The sequence below is a fragment of the Alosa alosa genome, chromosome 16 (genome assembly GCF_017589495.1).
Source record: "Alosa alosa isolate M-15738 ecotype Scorff River chromosome 16, AALO_Geno_1.1, whole genome shotgun sequence".
In the NCBI taxonomy this organism is placed as follows: domain Eukaryota; kingdom Metazoa; phylum Chordata; class Actinopteri; order Clupeiformes; family Clupeidae; genus Alosa; species Alosa alosa.
The window spans coordinates 2,072,038-2,092,935 of NC_063204.1; the positions used below are offsets into that span (position 1 = coordinate 2,072,038).

A 20,898-nucleotide genomic window follows, 5' to 3' on the forward strand; every position below is an offset into this window, starting at 1 on the left:
TATTGAGAAAATATGTGTTGTGTAAATAGTGTTATTGAGAACTGTAAAATATATGTGTTGTGTAAGTGTTATTGAGAACTGTAAAATATATGTGTTGTGTAAGTGTTATTGAGAACTGGGTTGGTTTTGCATTGGCTGGTTTTTACCATTTTGCATTGCTACTTTTCAGTTATAAATAATCAAATCTCTAAAATTAAGCATTTCCGTCAACATAAATATTTGTTGACTGTTCCATTTGTCTATTTTCCATAGTTGCCTATTTAAAAATAAATAATAAATAAAATATACATGAAAGTTAAAATAATGTAATGTAAAAAAAATGTCTACATATTCACATGTAATTTACATGTAAAATATGTTTTATGTTTAACACTAATCAAAACTTTAGGCGTTTCATGGAGTTGCCTTGTGCAGGTCAGAGTAAAAAAAACCTTTTGGCAGAAGCTGCGTGCTGCAGTTTGTATTGGCTTGTGGATTAGCAGTGCATCTTTGGAAGGACGTGTTAGAACAGGTAGACAAAGGCTGCATCATCCATTGGTGATTGTGTTCAGCCTTTACACATGAAACAGATAGGCAGAAAACAAATAATACAACCAGATGTGTCAATCAATGTTCCTGAGGGAAGGCTAGTTTTTTTAGCCAAGTGAGCTCTGGTGAGGGGTTGTGCCTCTGTTAGCAGTGCTAACTAACAGCTGCTGACTTTTGTGTTCCTGAACCCTGTTGGAGGAGCTGCTGAGTCCTGACTCGCTGTCCCGCTGTCCTGCGTCCTGGAGCCTTTATGAGAAACAGGAAGTAGCAATTAACTTTATGATGTCAGTCTGCTGTCCCGGCGACCGTGCTCGTGTGTGTTTACCATCCGCCTCCTTACCAGTGTGTCTGTGTTTGTGTCTCTGCAGGCGAACCTCAATGACTCCCATAACCAGATGGTTGTGCACTGGGCCGGCGAGAAGAGCAACGTCATTGTGGCCCTGGCCAGGGACAGTGTCGGTGCCATGGACCCCAAGCCAAGCTCGGTGAGCAACTCCGGACACAAAACACATGCCAACTGACACTGCAAGTTCTTAGGGCAAATGAGATTGGGAACTTGACAGTTACAAAGTCTTGGAAACCTCACTAAAATGACCGCAACAACAAGCACAAACATTGCTGCAAGAGGCCCAGCCATCAGCATGGTGTGTGAGTTATCTGGCTGTGGGATCTTGCAGCATCAGTTGACCCCTTGATTCCACTATAAATATTTAGATGTACTCCAAATTGTGCTGTTTACACAGTTATAGACACTTATAATTTTGTCAGTAGGATGACAGAGAAACTTTGGGGCATTCACTTTTGGCATTGAGGTTTTTGTGTGTGCCTTTAGACCCTTTCAACAATAAAAACAAAAACAATGCTTGAACGTTCTATTTGGTTCCCAATCTACTTCCTCTGCATTAAGATAACATATGGAATGTTAAAATGGAAGCCTTGTGGGGCCAACTATGATGCTGATAATGGAACTCTCTTGAAAGGGTCTATATGTATACTCTACAAGCCTCATGTGTAATATTCACTGCATTGACTAGACTGTATTTCTGAGAAAATGCAAACTGTTGTGACTCATTATGTAGCCCTGGTCCCTGGCCAGGCTTACGTTTCCAGGTTAAGCCCTGTTTAAAGGAAACTAGCTCATTTGTCATCCACCCCAGAGTTAGATAAAGGGTTACATATCCTTTCTCTGGGTGTGCTGTGCAATAACCCAGTCTGACACCGTTAGCCTAGCTTAGCATAATTCACTGGAAGTGTGTTAGACTGGTTAGCCTGCAGCTAAAAGGGAGCTATAGGCTAATTGGTCTAACCCTCTTCCAGATAACAGAAGTATCAGTAGGCTATAATGGAATACAATTCAACAGTGTGTGGGGTGGGGCCCCTCTCAAATAGCAGTGTCAAGGTGCAGGGCAGCAGAAGGTGTATGCAAAGATCCGCTTTAACCCTCTCTGGTGTATGTCATAGATAGATAGATAGATAGATACTTACTTTATTGATCCCCAGGTCTCGGTAGCATACATACATGCAAACATTCACTAACAGCAGAAAAAGTAATTAAAAGTGTATAATATAAAAAACACAACTAAGCAATAAGGACAGTAGAAGATAAAGAATATACAAAATATACTAAAATACAAATTATACTAAATAAAACTTAATCTAAATCAATTCTAAAAACAGTATCCACATAGTGGGTGATTAATCAATCAAGAGGCGCTTGCAATGACTGAGGCAGGGACTGAGCCTGGGATTCTCTGTGCATAATAAGGTAAGGTAAGGTGCTCTGTGTGAATGAGTGTCATGGTGATAGTGCAAATGAGTAAGTGCAACAGTGCAAGAATAAAATCTCTCTATATATATAACTATATTAAGAAAAGGTGTAAGTGTGGCCACAGTTCAGCTGTGGCATGGAGGGAGGGGTTATGTATATGTGCTAATATAGCACGCAAACAGTGAGGCAGAAAGACAGTGGTAAAAAGTGGCTAGTGGACAGACAGTATCCAAACATGGAGGGGGTGAAGAGGCAGACAGACTATGCAGAGAAGTCTTTCTCTCCTCTTCCCTTAAGTGAAGCATTGAACAGTTCAGTGGTACTGGGGACAAATGGCCCTGGGCCATGTTATGTGCAAGGAGGCCCACAAGGACAGTCAGTGCACATGGACTGCAAGAGTATATCTGTCACAGTTCAGTATTCACTACATTTGTCGTCACACATCTTTTGCTGACCCTCACCTCTACCTGGCCTCTATGGCTAATGTCTAATCTCCTCCACTCTAACCATATGGACCTGCAATAATAAAGGAGTTAATCATTTGGTCATGAACTGTTTATGTATGTTGTATTTTTGTAGTGTTTGATAATAATGCTGCCTTTGTTCTTGGCTTCATTATGTATGATTCAATTAAGTTGCTGTGTTTTGCTATTTTGCTGAGAGTTGTTTAGACTGTATATAATTCTTAATATGCCTTTGGTTTGATCTAAGGCCCTTAATACAATGTTAAAGTTGGGTGTCAAAGTTTGAGTTTATTCACAATACCACTTCAAACATTACAGTAAACCAGTATGGGTACAAAGACAGACGGGTAGAGTGAATGGGTCCCCCAAAGAAGCTAGAAAAGCTTATAGGTGGGGGCCCATGGTTCATGAAAGGGTAGTGGTACAAACAATGATATTCACAGTAACCATCTGAGACCAGATGGTGACAACATAACATACATACTTAACATTACATACACAAAACATCACATACAACATTACATACACATACAATCATACACATACATCCCAGTAGTCCATGAGGAAAACAGTTTTATATTAGATATAGGTTAGTAAGAGATTGTTTTTTAGTTGTCTTTTGAAGTTGGAGATAGAGGGCATCATCAATCCTGTTCCAAATCTGTGGCCCCCTACAGGCAACAGTCATACTGGCGCGCACGTGTCGACGACATTTACCCGTAATGAGTGGTTTAGTTCTTGTTTGGTATGTGTGCTGGGGGCTGGAGATGGGAATAAGACTACACAACCTAGGCTTGAGCCTGTTGACAATTTGAAACATAAGACAGGCATTATGATAAACATTCAGCTCAGCCAGTTTTAGTAACTCAAAGCGGTGAAATAGAGGGTGGGTGGAGGAATTTATCTCTGACCAGGACAGGGCCCGTATGACTTTTTTTTTGCAAGGATACAAGTTTTTTTTTAAGTTTTTTAAGATGGCTGGTGAAGGTGTTGCACCATATCACATTACAATAGTTAAGGTGAGGTTCAAATAGAGTTTTGTACAATGTGAGAAGGGCAGACAGGGGAAGGAAATGTCTGATCTTGTAGAACAAGCCAACATACTTGGACAGTTTGTTTACTAGATGGTCTATATGACATTTGAAGTTGAGAGAATCGTCAATGTAGACCCCCAGGAATTTAGTGGCATACACTCTTTTTATTTCCTGGCCATTGATTTTAAACAGGCAGTGATCAATGTTTTGAAATTTTTTGTCCGATTTGAATAAAATGAAATTTGAGCTAACTGTTTAGACTGTTTGACTGTTTAGACTATACAGAAATATGGTTCTATTGTTATTTTATTTTTATTTTTTAAAGAAGCAACTCAACTAATTTCAATGGAAGTGAAATTCATCAGAAGTGAGAAATTTGCAGGTTTCTTCACCTTCCATAGATAACGGTGTTCTTGAATCTCTGATCTGGTGTTGCCATGTTGAGATCAGCAAAGCACCCCATTTAATGCATTTCATGTGTCAAAAAAAAGAACCCATTCAGAATTCGGACTTGGTTTCCTCTGTACGTTGTAGGTATACGTGTCGTATGACTATGGGACGAGTTTCATGGCCATCTCTGAGAGGTTCCAGCTGACTGGGGCCAAGGAGCAGAGCAAGCAGGTCATCTCCCAGTTCTATCACAGCCCCGCTGATAACAAAAGGGTAAGTGTTTCCAAAGACGTCATGAAGGGGGAGAGGGGGGGGCGCTAATGTTGCCCTCAGATGAGGTCTTTGGCTCAGAAAGCTTGGAACTAGCAAATAGAGGTGTGAAGGTTCGCGCCACGTTGAAAGTAGCGCTCTGCAGAAACGCCTGCTCTATTGTCTGCAGTCTGCATTAAAGACCTGGTGTTTTTACAAGAGCCTTTGCTGTTTGCACACCTCTACGAGGAAATTCCCCTGAAAACTTTAATCTGCAGAGTAAATGCAGCAGCAGCCTTACCAAAGCCCAAGAGCTTGGGTGCATTGCAAGGTGCAGTTAATGATTAAGAACTCCACTGCCACATTCCATGTTAGTTATTCAGAAATGAATTTCAATCTTTTGTTGCCTTTTTTCTTCTCAGTACCTGTTTGCGGACACCACCAATAGTTACCTGTGGAGCACATTCGACTTCTGCAAAACCATCCAAGGATTCTCCACCCCCTTCAAGCCCACTGACCTGATACTACATAGCTCCAGGCCTAGCTTGGTCCTAGGCTATGACAGCTCCCATCCAAATAAACAGGTACTTTGGGTTGAACAGGAACCAGCAGATGCTAATCTTGCACAGTGTGCTTTTTCCTTCCTGTTTTTGAAGGCCCCACTCTGGTGTTCTGTGTCGACAAAAAAATTGTTGTCCACTGAATTATCCTCTATCCTATTTTCCATCCTCTCTTTTTCCCGTCAGCTGTGGAAGTCAGATGACTTTGGCGAAACATGGGTGTTGATTCAAGAGCATGTGAAATCTTATTTCTGGTAAGATTTTGTGAAAGTATGTTTTATTTTGTGTGTGTGTGTGCGTGCGTGCGCGTATGTATGTGGGGGTGTGTGTGTGTGTGTGTGTGTGTGTGTGTGTGTGTGTGTGTGTGTGTGTGTGTGTGTGTGTGTGTGTGTGTGTGCGTGTGTGTGAGAGAGAGAGTGCAAGAGTGTGCACATGTGTGTGTTTGTGAGTGAGTCAGTGTGTTTCTGTGTGTGCGTATGTAAAAGTTGTTTGTGGTGTCATGGTGATGGGGAAGTGCTGCCTCTGTGGTCACCTCTCACCAGAGCCTCTTTCATTTGTGGTGTGTTTGTGTGCATGTGTGTTTGTCGTTCGGTGTGTGTTTGTGGTCGTTGTCTGAGTGCTCACAGCCTCCCTGCTGTTTCTTTATGGCCCATCCGGTGATAAAGATGTGTGAAGCTGAGGTTATTTTGGTGCTCCTCCTCATGTGGAGGCTGTTCCAGTTCTCCTGTTTCTCTGAGGAACTAAACACAGCAGTGTGTTATAGTCTGCTACTGTATCTCCTAACGTGCATCAAGACCCAGAAATAGCCAGCATTGGAAGCATACGGTCTGCATAACTAGCCATACTGCATAAGTGTCTAGTATAAGTCTAGTATAAGTAACGTAACATCTAAGTATAAGTATAGGTATAGATACTCTTTTGATCCCGTGAGGGAAATTTGGTCTCTGCATTTATCCCAATCTGTGAATTAGTGAAACACTTAGCACACAGTGAACACACAGTGAGGTGAAGCACACACTAATCTCGACGCAGTGAGCTGCCTGCTACAGCGGCACTCTGGGATCAATGAAAAAATAATTCACATGGAGTACATCACTGAAAAAAAGTTGAGAACCACTGGTCTAGGGCATCTAGTAGTCTAATAAGAATTTTTCAGAGTGTCATAGAGTTTGTTCAGAATAACCCCCCAACTGACAAGCAGATCATGCCTAGACACTTAGGCATGCAATTTCAAACCCTTAAATCTTAAATCTGCAGCTCAGTTCCATGTTGGTGTTGGTTTTGTGTAAGAGAGGAGCATGAGTGCTCTGGGTCCATGATTCTCTTGTTTGTCAATTTGAGTCAACATGCGATTACATATCTCCACACTCGTGGGTGGCCTGTGTTCAGATGCACATTTGATGTGTGTGTGTGTATGCAATCTTTCTGGAATCTTCTGGCAGATTTGGGTTTTAGGTCCACGTGTCTTCCCTGAATATCTGCTGCGTGTGCTAAATGGAGGGAGCATTGCCGCATATCCCTATTAAGGATCCAGTTGTGGAGAACAATTTGCATCACACAACACCAAGTTGGATGAAATAGCACCAACAGAAACCTGTAACTGATTTGTTGTCGATTTGAGATGGAAGGCTTTGAAATAGCATGCTGCCGCACGTGGCTGCAACTGGGTGTGGACTCCTCTCCGCAGGTGAGGCGTTCATCTGGGCAAACTCTGAGCTGTATTCAAATTTGCAAACTGTTTTATGTTTGCCTTGAGTTCTCCCTAAACGTTTGCGAACACTCACGATCAGTTTGAGGAAGTAGTTCTCCCCGAACATACAGTGAAGCTGGACATGAGCTGGACGAAGTGTTACTGTTACAATGTAATGTTTTCTCTGAATAGTTAATTGTTCAAATTTAACTATTCAGAGAAAACATATTCGCCATGAATGTTCCCTACTTTTGGCCGAATTTGAACGCACCTCTGAGGATGAGATAAATATTCCTGTTCGCCCCCTACTCTGTGGTAAATTTCCATCAGTGCGCCTACCTTTATTAAAAAACAAAAGTCATTATTAAGAGCTCATCCCATTATACGAGGGCTTTGCTAGTGAGTAGAGCCGTCATAGCCCTGGCATGTTGGAGTGGAATCTGACACATTTGTCTCCACTTTGCTGGTTTGGAAGATCGTATAAATGGTCGCTGTGGAGGAAGCGTGAGCGGCTCGGAGTGGAAAATTGAAGAGGAAAGTGTGTCTCCACGGGCTGCTCCCAAACGCTGGAGGCTTTAGCAGTCTGTGTTAGCAGCTCTGCTGCTGATGAATAAATGATTGTCTCTGGCTCACTTCTTTAGCGCAAGTGTGGTGTAATGGTAGTTGTGGAGAGAGCCCTGTTTAACAGGGCGCTTATGCCAAATGATCCACTTTAAGCGCTCTCTCGGATCTTTCTAGATCTTTCTTAAATTGTGCAGTAGTCTAGTTTAGTCTGCTGTGTAGTCTGTTGTCACATGGGTGATAAATCAACAGGGGCCTTCCTATAAGTTGCGGTGTCCGTTTGGAAAGACGGATATTTGAGGCTTGGCGTGTAAATATTTGAATAGCGAGATATGCTGATATGCTGTAGTTCATGGCTGTTCCTGTGGAAATGTTTTGTTTGGGATGTCGTCGCTCCTTACACGGTCCATTTCTCGCCTCCCCAGGGGTGTGGAGCCCCACGACAGCCCCAAAACGGTGTTCGTCCAGCGGCACGAGCCTCAAGGGGTCTCCAGTGTCCTGAGCAGCACTGACTTCTTCCAGAGCGAGGAGAACCGCCGCGTCATCCTGGAGCGGGTCGACAACTTCCAGCTCCGCGACAAATACATGTTCGCCACCACCACCAGGGTAGGGGTCCCCACCGGAGGAGGAAGGTCCACCTGAGAGACCAGTGGTCACCATCTCACTCAATGCTCATTCAGAACTCTTGACACACACTTACACACAACTTACACTTATACACAACTTACACACATGTGTATACCACCAGAGAGAGAGAGAGAGAGAGAGAGAGAGAGAATATGTGTGTGTTGGGGAGGGGGTGTTATGTTCACCTGTAAGAACAGATCAGTGCTCATCAGAACTCTCCTTGCACATTTCCACAAGCAGGCTAAACAAATAGCTGTGATCATCCGAGAATGAAATTCCGTTGTTGACTCAGCGTACACACACACACACACACACATCTGCAATGCAGTGTTTCAGCACGCCACTTTTTTCAGCACCTCTCTCACTTACATCACTGTCATTACATTACCAAGCCCTTTTGAAAGCATTTCATGGATACTGGAAGAGTGTTTCAAATTTGTTAGTTCAGTATCAGGTTTATTGTCATATGCATTAAGAATACAATGAAATACTCTACCTTACTTAAATAGACATAAAAGATATATTCTCATATACGTATACATACATATCCTCACAAGAATTAAAACTCTAGCACACAATCACAACATTAGTAAAGACATGTCCTCACAAGAATTAACACTCTAGCACACAATCATGTAAAGACATGTCTTCACGACAATCAACACTCTAGCACACAATCACAACATTAGTAAAGACATGTCCTCACAAGAATCAACACTCTAGCACACAATCACAACATTAGTAAAGACATGTCCTCACAAGAATCAACACTCTAGCACACAATCACAACATTAGTAAAGACATGTCCTCACAAGAATCAACACTCTAGCACACAATCACAACATTAGTAAAGACATGTCCTCACAAGAATCAACACTCTAGCACACAATCACAACATTAGTAAAGACATGTCCTCACAACAATCAACACTCTAGCACACAATCACAACATTAGTAAAGACATGTCCTCACAACAATCAACATTCTGGTACACGATCACATGTGTACGGTATAATAAACTCAGTAAATACAGTAGAATGTGCAGAAGTGGTGTAGAACACGGAAGTGGTGTAGAATTAAGATCAGAAGTGTTGTAGAACACAAAAGTGTAGAATTAAGATCAGAAGTGGTGTAGAACACAGAAGTGGTGTAGAATTAAGATCAGAAGTGTTGTAGAACACAAAAGTGTAGAATTAAGATCAGAAGTGGTGTAGAACACAGAAGGAGTGTAGAATTAAGATGAGATGAGAGGAGAGTGAGATTATGGGATGGGATGTTGCCTGATGCCATAGTGGACCCAAAAGACCCATAGAGGTGTGTGTGTGTGTGTGTGTGTGTGTTGACATTTGGATTCACAGACTCTTATAGGAAGCCATCAGCCTGCCACGGTCCAGCTGTGGGTATCCTATAACCGCCAGCCAATGAAGTCAGCTCAGTTTCAGACCCGTCATCCAATCACAGTGAGTCCCCCCCCCCCCATAATGCACTGGTACAAGTACAGTATAATTAATGCCTAAGAGCTAACACGTGCGAGTGCTGATACAAGTACAGTATAATTAATGCCTAAGAGCTAACACGTGCGAGTGCTGATACAAGTTCAGTATAATTAATGCCTAAGAGCTAACGAGTGCTGCCGCTTTCTTGTTCAGGAGTACTACATCGCAGATGCGTCCGAGGACCAGGTGTTTGTCTGCGTGAACCACAACAACAACATCACGCACCTGTACATCTCGGACACGCAGGGCCTGCGCTTCTCCCTGTCCCTGGAGAACGTGCTGTACTACAGCCCCCAGGGGTCCGGCAGCAACACGCTCATCAGGTAGAGCGTCCGCTAGACCACTGATGCGCTCCGCTGCTCTGCTGATGAAGTGTTTACACGGCCTCTATGTCATCATGGGTGTTGTGTTACACTGCCATCCATTGATTGATGTGTGTTTAGCTGTTGTTTATCCGCAGGAGTGTTCGTTCTGGTGTGTTGTTTATACATCTTTGTGGTAACATTTGGGATCCAATTACATCATCTCCTAATGAATCATTATCCTGCTATGATCCAGGATTTAAAATACCCTTGAAAAGTCTAAACATTAGATCTACAGCAATAATAAAATTCTTCAGGCGCTAGTAGAGAAAATATGACTTGGTGCTCCCAATACTTTAGTGCAGCTCATCTGTGTCCTCTTTTGGTATTTATTTATGCTTTCTGGGCCCATTCGGTAGCTCCAGCCAAGACGGTACAGTCTGTCGATGCTTCACTACAGCTGTGACTCAACACACAGGTGCTAGAGGGGAATAGACAGCATGCTATTCCCTGACATACACTCTTCACAGCAGTTAAACATATGGACGTGCGTGTGTGTGTGTGCGTGTGTATGTGCCTGTGTGTGCGTGTGCGTATGTGTGTGTGTATAGATACTTTGCCAACGAGCCCTTTGCGGATCTCCACGGCGTGGAGGGCTTGCGGGGGGTCTTCATCGCCACGCTGATCAACGGCTCGGTGAGCGAGGACAACATGCGCTCCGTCATCACCTTCGACAAGGGGGGCACCTGGGAGCTGCTGCAGCCGCCCACCTCCGACAGCCTGGGCGGCGTGCTGGACTGCCAGGTACGGTCACCCAACACTGACGATTCTGCCCAGAATAAGGCATCAAACTGTTAAGCTATGCGCTTTTCCTCATAAATACTTCATTTGGTTGTTAAGCTATATGCGTTATTATTAGTGCGTCGCGTGCGTGTCGCGTCGCGTCGTCGTCGCGTCTTGGCGTGTCGCGTGTGCGTGTGTCGCGGCGTGTGTTTGGGCGTGTGTGTCTTGGCGTGTGTGTACGTGCGTGCGTGCGGTGTTGCGTCATATTGTGTCGCCTGTGTGTGCGATGTGTGTGTGTCGTGTGTGTGTGCGTCGCGTGTGTGTGTGTCGCGTGTGTGATAGCAGCGTGTGTGTGTGATGCTTGGCGTGTGGTATGCGTGTTTGCGCGCGTGTGTGCGTGTGTGTGCGTGTGTGTGTGCGTGTGTGTGTGCGTGCGTGCGTGCGTGCGTGCGTGCGTGCGTGTGCGTGTGTGTGTCCTGCAGATGTCCAGAGGCTGCTCCCTTCACCTGGCACAGCGCTGGAGTCAGCTGCTCAACATTCAGCTGCGCAGGATGCCCATCCTCTCCAAAGACTCCGCTCCCGGACTCATCATGGCCACAGGTGTGTGTGTGTGTGTGTTTACACATGCGGGTGTGTGCACATCTTGCAAATGAGGTTTGTGTGTGTGTGTGTGTTTGTTTTGCACATGCAGGTGTGTGCGCATCTTGGAAATGAGGTTTGTGTGTGTGTCTGTGTAAGTGTGTGTGTGTGTGTGTGTCTGTGTGTGTCTGTGTGCATCTGGGAAAGGATGCTCCTCTGTGTGCATGTGTGTGTTTGTGTGTGTGCATTTGGGTAAGGATGCTCCTCTGTGTGCATGTGTGTGTTTGTGTGTGTGCATTTGGGTAAGGATGCTCCTTCCAGCTGTCAGTGCCACTCGCTCCCCCAGTTCAGTAACAATCTCTAAAGACATTCTGTTCTCAGAAGAAGACGGCTCCTGATCAGGATGATGAGAACACATTCGTCCTCTGAAAGCTTCAACTTTTTCCTCTCTCTCTCTCTCTTTCTTTCTCTCTCTCTCTCTCTCTCTCTCTCTTGTGTTTGGGCTGTCCTACTTTGATTCCAAATTGTGCAGGCATGCCAGGCATTTTCAATTTGCCTGCTGTACTCACTTGGCAATAGAGGGCAGCTCTGTCTGCTAGCACTTTGCGCTCAATTTTGCTGTTAGTGTGGCACTTTGAACCAAATTATAGAGGCACATTTTACTGTGAGTTAATTGTATATATTTTATTGTATATATTTTATTTTACTTCTTAGGAATGTATATACACGTGCACTGTACTGGTAATAACACATTAAGTAAATATAACAATACTCAATAGTAACACTACAGCTAAGGGTCGTCTTGAGACTTTACTGCTTCAGGCCTATAACAATTCAGTGTCTGTTGTTCTGTACATTAATCCCTACGGTTGGATAGTGAAACATGTCCCCTACTGAATGTTCTGGACCATAAAAAAGGTGGCTTCCATTCAACTATTTTTGGTTGAGGCTGTTGACACTATTCAGATAGAGCTTTTTTAATTTACGTACTGTATGTGCCTTCTCTGGGAGTTCTCTCAGACGTGAAGAATATGAGGAATTTTCTGACATGAAACAGGGGAAAATGTGTTGCCTATTAAATTGTGGTGGTTGGAACTGAGGAGCTCAACCCCTCCTTTTGGATGCCGTTGGCCATCTGAGTTTGACTAGGGCTCAGAGATCATCATATGATACAGAATGCGTTGCCTGGATTTAGCATTTGGCAGACGCATGTGTTGCTATGGCAGAAATGGAACGTGGAAAGATTTGAGGAGTGGCTTTTAGAACCGAAGCTGGAAAACCTTCAGTTTCAATCAAACGTGTCAGAAGTGTTCAAGATTGCCTTCCCTTTCCTCCCTCTCCTCCCTCTCTCCTCCCAACCTTTTGAATTATTTCATGAGTGCATTGGAGTGGAACCATGTTCAGATGGTAGAAGCACATTAACACATTTCACGCCATGAGAATGAATGTAGCCCCTGGAAGTGACCTGACTGTATAAATATGTCATGGAACATGCCAGAAAGTGTATGTTATGGCGGAGAGCTCAAACCCTGCCCATTGTGTCCATCCCCTTAGGCTCCGTGGGGAGGAATCTGGCCAACAAGCCCAACGTTTACGTGTCCAGCAGTGCGGGGGCGAGGTGGAGGGAGGTAAGAACGCCACGCGTTAATCTGTCAGCGCTGCATGTGCAGCTAACGTTTGTTGGGTGCTGGTTCAACAACCAACGTTTGTTGGGTGCTGGTTCAACAGCTAATGTTTGTTGGGTGTTGGTTCAACAGCTAACATTTGTTGGGTGCTGGTTCAACAGCTAATGTTTGTTGGGTGTTGGTTCAACAGTTTCACTGCTCTTCTGTCAGTGTGGATTTGCTTTACGAGACTGCTGGAAATTCTACTTAAATTTTTAACATCCAGTGAAGTAGTTCCTTTGTTGAGTACATTGTGTGCCAAGAGAACGGCAGATCTCTGTGCGTTTGCCCAGCAGAGCGTTGATGCATGTGTGGTATAGACCCTTTCAACTGCACAAACAGACACATGCGTTCATAGGGTTGTTGCAGGCTCTGGCTGGACCTCACAGATCTCTGTGCGTTTGCCCAGCAGAGCGTTGTAAGGGCCTATAATATGTGTGGAATAGATTGTAAGGGCCTATAATATGTGTGGAATAGGTTGTAAGGGCCTATAATATGTGTGGAATAGATTGTAAGGGCCTATAATATGTCTTTTGTGCCCTTTGCTATATTTTGCTGCATGGTTGGTTGTTGCAGGCTCTGGCTGGACCTCACAGATCTCTGTGCGTTTGCCCAGCAGAGCGTTGATGCATGTGTGGTATAGACCCTTTCAACTGCACAAACAGACACATGCGTTCATAGGGCATTTCCGGTGACACAGAACACAACACTGAGCCAACGGTCAATTGGGGACAAACAAAAATAGAAAACGAACAAGTTCTGAAGTTGACATTCGTAGTATGATTCATTTTCATTTCAATAAGTCTCAGTTGGTTTTTCAGCCGGAAATCCTCTAGGAATAGATTGTAAGGGCCTATAATATGTGTGGAATAGGTTGTAAGGGCCTATAATATGTGTGGAATAGATTGTTGCCTATAATATGTGTGGAATAGGTTGTAAGGGCCTATAATATGTCTTTTGTGCCCTTTGCTATATTTTGCTGCATGGTTGGTTGTTGCAGGCTCTGGCTGGACCTCACTTCTACACGTGGGGTGACCATGGAGGAATACTGATGGCCATCACACAAGGAGGAGCCACCACAAACCTCAAGTGAGTCCGGTTGCACTAGCCAGTCACCCTTCATGCATGATGGGATATCTGCTGGTTGTGTTGCCCACAGAATTGAATTCCATTTGTGGTGGTAGGTTTCCAGAATTAACTTGAACGCAACAGTTTTTAACAAATTAGCGCAGCGTGGTTAGGATGCTAACCAGACTTAACAGTTTTTAACAAATTAGCGCAGCGCGGTTAGGATGCTAACCAGACTTGTGGGCCGCCACAAATAAGTCAATGTATGGGGAAACACTCTTCTGGTAGTGTAAAGCAAGCTGGAGACCCGGTCACGGAGAGGAAGTTCATTCAAGATGGAGATTCATTCAAGTGTGCACAGGGCAGAGGCAGCTCACTAGGCTCTCTGGTATGGACCCTTTCAACAATAAAAACAACAACAAAGCTTGAACATTCTATTTGGGCCCCAATCTACTTCCTCTGCATTAAGATAACATATGGAATGTTAAAACGGAAGTCTTGTGGGGCCAACTATGATGCTGATGATGGAACTCTCCTGAAAGGGTCCATACTGTACCACTTGTCTAACTAGACACAGAAGGACTCGGACCTTTAAAACACTTAGAGAGGGCAGAGAAGCCCAGAACACACTGGCTTTAGATCAGTGGTCTTTTATTAAACGATAACATTTCAGCCTTCATCAAATCGTCATTAGATAATGACTGTGACTTAAACTTCGATAACTGATCATAACAAAGTATTGCAATCAATTGTGACTACAGGAAGGCATTTTTCACTACACATACTCTATACACTGAATCAGCTGATTTCTAACATAATCACCTGCTGGCGCTGGCGTCATAGGAGGGACACCCAATCAGTAGTGACAAGATGATGACATGAGGATTGGAACAGACACCATTATCCATACTTGAGAACAGAAAGTTCACATCAGTGATAGTGATAAAAAGCCATAGTGAACAAAAGGAATGCTAGTTCAGGATAGCTTATCTAATTGACCTACATCTAAGGATAAACATAAGTCAACATGAATTACACATTTGGATTACATTTGGATATTACACAGAACTTGCAGCTTGGTGATTATACTGAACTAAAGCACCTTGGCTCAAAATATAAAAAATAAATGACCTTAGGTTGCTGTGTTCTTTATGTTGAATCATGTAATTGTTTGTCCTGGCATTATAATTAGGTCATCTCATAAATCCTCATAACTCATTTCTGATTTCTTTGTGTGTTTGTTTGTTAGGTTTAGCACCAACGAGGGTGAAACGTGGACGGACTTCCAATTCTCCAAGCGGGAGGTGTATGTGTACCAGCTGCTGACGGAGCCAGGCGAGAAGAGCACCATCTTCACCATCTTCGGTTCCTACGCCGACCAGAAGCACAGCTGGCTCATCCTGCAGCTCAACGCCAGCGATGTGCTCGGTGAGACCGCAGCTGAAGCTCATTTAGGACTAATCCCACACACACAGGAGAGATGTTCATTCCTAGTGGTATAGGTAGGAGGTTTAGGACTAGGAGTGCCATAGGTAGGAGGTTTAGGACTAGGAGTGCTATAGGTGGGGGGTTTAGGACTAGGAGTGCCATAGGTAGGAGGTTTAGGACTAGGAGTGCTATAGGTGGGGGGTTTAAGACTAGGAGTGCTATAGGTAGGAGGTTTAGGACTAGGAGTGCTATAGGTGGGGGGTTTAAGACTAGGAGTATGTAAGGGAGATAAGGGAGTTCAGTGATGTGCTCGGTTAGAGAGCAGCTGAGAACTCGCAAAGGAGACTTTCATCAGCAGACATGGTTGATATTTAGAACGCCCACTCATAGTGTATAGTGCTCTACATACTACTACATTGTGCGTAGTGCACTACACACACAGCACTCATATTGCATAGTGCACTACACACACAGCACTCATATTGCATAGTGCACACATAGTACTCATAGTGCGTAGCGATAGTGCACATAGTACTCATAATGTGTAGTGCACTACACACTACTGCATAGTGCACTACACAGCACTCATATTGCATACTACATAGTGCTCATAGTGTGTATTCCTCTACATACTACTACATAGTGCACTACACAGCACTCATATTGCATACTACATAGTACTCATAGTGTGTATTCCTCTACATACTATTGCATAGTGCACTACACAGCACTCATATTGCATACTACATAGTACTCATAGTGTGTATTCCTCTACATACTACTACATAGTGCATAGTGCACTACAAAGAAGGACATACATAGTGCTCTATACAGTGAGTAGCTACTTTATAAGGTGGTTATTTACTACGTTGTGAGAGAACGGATGATCTGAATGCAGCCTCAGGTGTCAGTGCTGTGAATAAGGCCAGTCTGCATGGACGCGATAAGAAAGTTGTTCACTCTGTTGGAGGAGATTGATCCCTTGAGAACCGTTTGGAAAAACAATCTTATTCAAAAATTGTGGAGGGGCGTCTTCAGTGCAACACTTCAGCTCCTCGGTGGTTCCTGATAAGCAAGCAGGAAAATGAGGAAAAGGCAGTGTGAAGATGAATGAGATTAAGATGCATAAGTGCATTAGACCCTTAGGCCTCAATCTACACAGACACCATGCTGCTCAACTCTGTCGGATGAGGTATATGGGAGGAGAATATTTTTGTGGTAGGAAACCAAAACTCTTTATTACATCTATACACAAGAAGACCACGCGACCACCCACCCGATATTGATGTTATCTGTTTATTCATAAAGGTCCAGCATTTTTATATTGTTAGATGATGATTGATGATCACGATTGATTGATGGATGGATGGATGGATGGAGGGGTGTGTGTGTGTGTGTGTGTGCGTGTGTGTGCGGGCACATTGTGATGTGTGTGTGTGTGTGTGTGTGTGTGTGTGTGTGTGTGTGTGTGTGTGTGTGTGTGTGTGTGTGTGTGTATGTGCGAGCACATTGTGATACGTGTATATATGTGTGTGCATGTCTGTGTGTGTCTGCGGGCACATTGTGATGTGTGTGTGTGTGTGTGCGGGCACATTGTGATACGTGTATATATGTGTGTGTGTGTGTGTACGTGTGTGTGTGTGTCTGTGTGTGTGTGCGGGCACATTGTGATGTGTGTGTGTGTGTGTGTGTGTGTGTGTGCGCGTGTGTGTGCGGGCATATTGTGATACGTGTATATATGTGTGTGTGTGTGTGTGTGTGTGTATGTGTGTGTGTGTGTATATGTGTGTGTGTGTGCGGGCACATTGTGATACGTGTATTTGTGTGTGTGTGTGCGTGTGTGTGCGGGCACATTGTGATACGTGTGTGTGTGTGTGTGTGTGTGTGTGTGTGTGTGTGGGCACATTGTGATACGTGTATATGTGTGTATGTGCGTGTGTGTGCGGGCACATTGTGATATGTGTGTGTGTGTGTGTGTGTGCGGGCACATTGTGATACGATGTATATGTATGTATGTGTGTGTGTATGTGTGTGTGCGGGCACATTGTGATACGTGTATACTGTATGTGTGTATGTGCATGTGTGTACAGGCACATTGTGATGTGTGTGTGTGTGTGTGTGTAGGCGTGCCATGTTCTGAGGGGGACTATAAGAGCTGGTCACCCTCTGATGAGCTGGGCAACGGCTGCCTCCTGGGCCGAGAGATGGTCTTTAAGCGCCGCACGCCTCACGCCACCTGTTTCAACGGCGAGGACTTCGACCGGCCCGTCACGCTGTCCAACTGCTCCTGCACGCGGCAGGACTACGAGTGGTGCGTTACGCGCGGCTCACTTCCGCTGATGTCCACTTCAAGTTACCATGACAACATACAGTAACTTCTGTGTGAATGATTTGAGTGTCCTGATGTGCTCTCTGCATATTATTGACAAATCTGTTTACTGGTTCATGAGTTCTGAAGTCCCACATGTTCTAGAAGGTGACCTCGCCGGCCTGGTCACTCCACTGGGCTTGGCCAGCTTAGTAATTCCATACGGTTGGCGTTGTGTAAAGCTGTTATGTGACGTGACGTGCGTTTTCTCACGGTGTCCCCTCTCCCAGCGACTACGGCTTCAAGCTGAGCGAGGACCTGTCCCTGGAGGTGTGTGTGCCCGACCCGGAGTTCCTGGGCAACCTGTACGCCCCTCCAGAGCCATGCCCCGTGGGCACCACGTACCGCCGCAGCCGAGGGTAAGGAGCCAGGCCAGGGTGGCGTGGAGGAGCGAAAGCCTCACACAGACCTGAGACGCTGAGTAGGAAGAGAAATAAAACACACACACACACACACTCTTCAGTCACATTTAGCGGGATATCAGGCCTCTTAGTAGCACGCTAAGTGTTAGGGATCTGAGGATAAATCCGCATTACGGCAAAGCTGTGCTAAGCTGGGTGGCTGTTTGCTGCTCAAGACTGCTTACTTTGGAGCCAACTCTTATAATACTAGAACTTTGAGACGCAGAATACATTCATTCATTTATTCATTCGGTTCATGGAGTTAATTCACAACCATAACCTCTGACCTGCGATGACATCATGATTGACAAGCAGTGACCAATCATGTTCTGCAGTCCTGTTACCGTTCTTCTTATATTGCAGCTCGTGGTCGTCACATGTCATTTGTGTTCGTTGGTCATTTGATTAGGAAGGAGCTTTGTTCTTGGGCCTGTCACATGCTTTGTATCTGGAGCCAATTACACATGAATGATGCCATTGTGCTGTAGGCTGGGTGGAGTGGGGGTGGGGGGTTATTTTGGGAACAGCATCGTCTTGTGTTGGACTGTGATGGTGAAAATGCAGGTTGTGACTTAACCACTGGAAATACTTTCACTGCAGAACTGCCCAAAAGCAGCACTGTCACGCTAAGATTTAGCTCAAAGACCCCGTTTAAAATGGACCCCAGGAGGAGGGGACCATGGTGACCGTGACCAGCACGTCCTGCCTCTGACCCGGGAGCTGCTGCTGAGCCAACACGCCTTTTTTGTCCCCTGATGTAACAGGCCATGATGCGACGACGTGAATGGATGCGTGGGGTGACATTAAATGAAATGAAAATGTAAAAGCTCTAGAACCTGGGGCAGTGAAATCCTTTTGGTTACTGTTCAGGGCAGTCTGTGATGCCACCATGGACTTCAGAGGACCAGTTCCACAGACATGGATTAAGCCTAGTCTAAGACTTAACACCTTTTTGTTTAAATATAATTCCCAATTAAGTTCTCTTTTAGTCAAGGACTAGACTCAGTCCATGTACGGGGAGCCAGCCCGCAGTGTTTTAGACCCCCTCATCTGTGCACCAAAACTACTGTTGACTGCCTTTGGGGATAAGTGACCCTCTGGTGTGACCCTCTGGTGTGACCTCTGGGGTGACCTCTGGGGTGACCTCTGGTGTGCTTCCTGTCTCAGGTACAGGAAGGTGTCAGGAGACAGCTGCAGTGGCGGAGACGTGGAGGAGCGACTGGATGGAGAGATGCTCCCCTGTCCAGTAGGAGGTCAGTTCCTTTCTCTGTGCCTGAGAAGAGCTAGCAACAAACATTACATTTATATAGCGTTTTATCTAGGTGCCCGGAGCGCTTTACATTGAGGAACCTCACTTCAACCGGTCCCATCACTATCACCATCACCACCACCATCATCATGTGTAGCACTGTGATGCACGGCAGCCATTTTGCGCTAGAACGCTCACCACACACCAACTTCAGTTGGTGGGAGAATTAAGTGTATTAGTCATTGCCAATTGCAAGGGCGAAATTGGAACAACATTTAAAGGATCGAGCAGTGTGGGAAGATTTTATTAGATACATTTCTAAGCACAGTAGCGATTGTAAGACTGTCTTTTGTGTCCTAGGAACAGGCTCTGTGATTTGGACATTTTCTAACAAAGTATGTATGCAAGTTTGATCAAAAAACAGCCCAAAGTTATGAATTGTGACTGTTTAATCCAGATTATGCCTGTCTGCTGATTAGCAACTGCATGCAAAGTGGAATTTGGAACGGCAATGTTGAACTATGCTGAATATTGCATGAAAAACAATGATGAATATTAAATGAATAGTTGTTTCGCCCTAAATAACTTCTGGGACGTTAAACAGAGGTTTAACCATTAATCAGCAAATACCCTCCCCTATTATTTTAAGGCCTCTTGGTAAAAGTATGAAATTTGGGGTAATTCCTTCCATGGCTTTGATAATGCACCAACAAATCTTTTTGAATCATGATTTCGCTCGGGTTGTTGTCAGATTGTGTGTGATTCCATATGAATTGCAAGAGTGCTGTTGGATGCCTGCTGGAACTGTTCACCACAGCGGGACCTCATGTTTGTTCTTCTTGAAAGCACAGGTGCTCTCAGGTGCCTGATTAGTGATGTGCACATGTGGTCAAAGGTCAGGCGAGGACTTTACTGAGGAGTCTCTGCAGCTGTGGAGTGTGCTGTTGAGTGTCGTGCGGAATTCTCGAGGCCAGAACATATACATTTTCCGGCAATTCATTTATCACTTGTCGCCTCAAAAGTTGAAATTATTTTAACTGTCTGACACAACATTTCACATCACTTATTGTCATTTGGCCTCTAATCGCTGAACTCCATTACTACTGAATGGTGTGTGTGTGTGTGTGTGGAGCTGAACTCCATTACTACTGAATGGTGTGTGTGTGTGTGGATGGAGCTGAACTCCATTACTACTGAATGGTGTGTGTGTGTGGATGGAGCTGAACTCCATTACTACTGAATGGTGTGTGTGTGTTGGAGCTGAACTCCATTACTACTGAATGGTGTGTGTGTGTGTGGATGGAGCTGAACTCCATTACTACTGAATGGTGTGTGTGTGTGGATGGAGCTGAACTCCATTACTACTGAATGGTGTGTGTGTGTTGGAGCTGAACTCCATTACTACTGAATGGTGTGTGTGTGTGTGTGTGTGTGTGTGTGTGTGTGTGTGTGTGTGTGTGTGTGTGTTGTTGGAGCTGACGTGTTCTGGCTCCTCCCTCAGAGAGTAACGAGTTCGTCCTGTACGCGGTGCGGAGCTCCATCCACCGGTACGACCTGGCCACCGGAACCGACCAGCGGCTGCCCCTGTCCGGCCTCCGCGAGGCTGTGGCGCTGGACTTCGACTACGAGCGGAACTGCGTGTACTGGGCCGACATCTCTTTGGATATTATACAGGTTGGGCTACTCTGAT

At 44.8% G+C, this 20,898-nt stretch overlaps 1 protein-coding gene across 1 annotated transcript in view; it reads left to right on the forward strand.

Moving 5' to 3' along the window:
* sorl1 (sortilin-related receptor, L(DLR class) A repeats containing) overlaps nucleotides 1-20,898 on the forward strand; it is a 61,984-nt gene that overhangs the window by 2,970 nt on the left and 38,116 nt on the right. Inside the window, exons 2-17 of the mRNA XM_048266945.1 lie at nucleotides 897-1,013; nucleotides 4,329-4,457; nucleotides 4,856-5,017; nucleotides 5,180-5,247; nucleotides 7,670-7,850; nucleotides 9,229-9,330; nucleotides 9,520-9,689; nucleotides 10,280-10,472; nucleotides 10,934-11,051; nucleotides 12,585-12,658; nucleotides 13,695-13,783; nucleotides 15,012-15,190; nucleotides 17,315-17,501; nucleotides 17,789-17,917; nucleotides 19,127-19,212; nucleotides 20,710-20,882. Coding sequence (XP_048122902.1) covers nucleotides 897-1,013; nucleotides 4,329-4,457; nucleotides 4,856-5,017; nucleotides 5,180-5,247; nucleotides 7,670-7,850; nucleotides 9,229-9,330; nucleotides 9,520-9,689; nucleotides 10,280-10,472; nucleotides 10,934-11,051; nucleotides 12,585-12,658; nucleotides 13,695-13,783; nucleotides 15,012-15,190; nucleotides 17,315-17,501; nucleotides 17,789-17,917; nucleotides 19,127-19,212; nucleotides 20,710-20,882 — 2,157 coding nt within the window. The remainder of the gene's footprint in view (nucleotides 1-896; nucleotides 1,014-4,328; nucleotides 4,458-4,855; nucleotides 5,018-5,179; nucleotides 5,248-7,669; nucleotides 7,851-9,228; nucleotides 9,331-9,519; nucleotides 9,690-10,279; nucleotides 10,473-10,933; nucleotides 11,052-12,584; nucleotides 12,659-13,694; nucleotides 13,784-15,011; nucleotides 15,191-17,314; nucleotides 17,502-17,788; nucleotides 17,918-19,126; nucleotides 19,213-20,709; nucleotides 20,883-20,898) is intronic.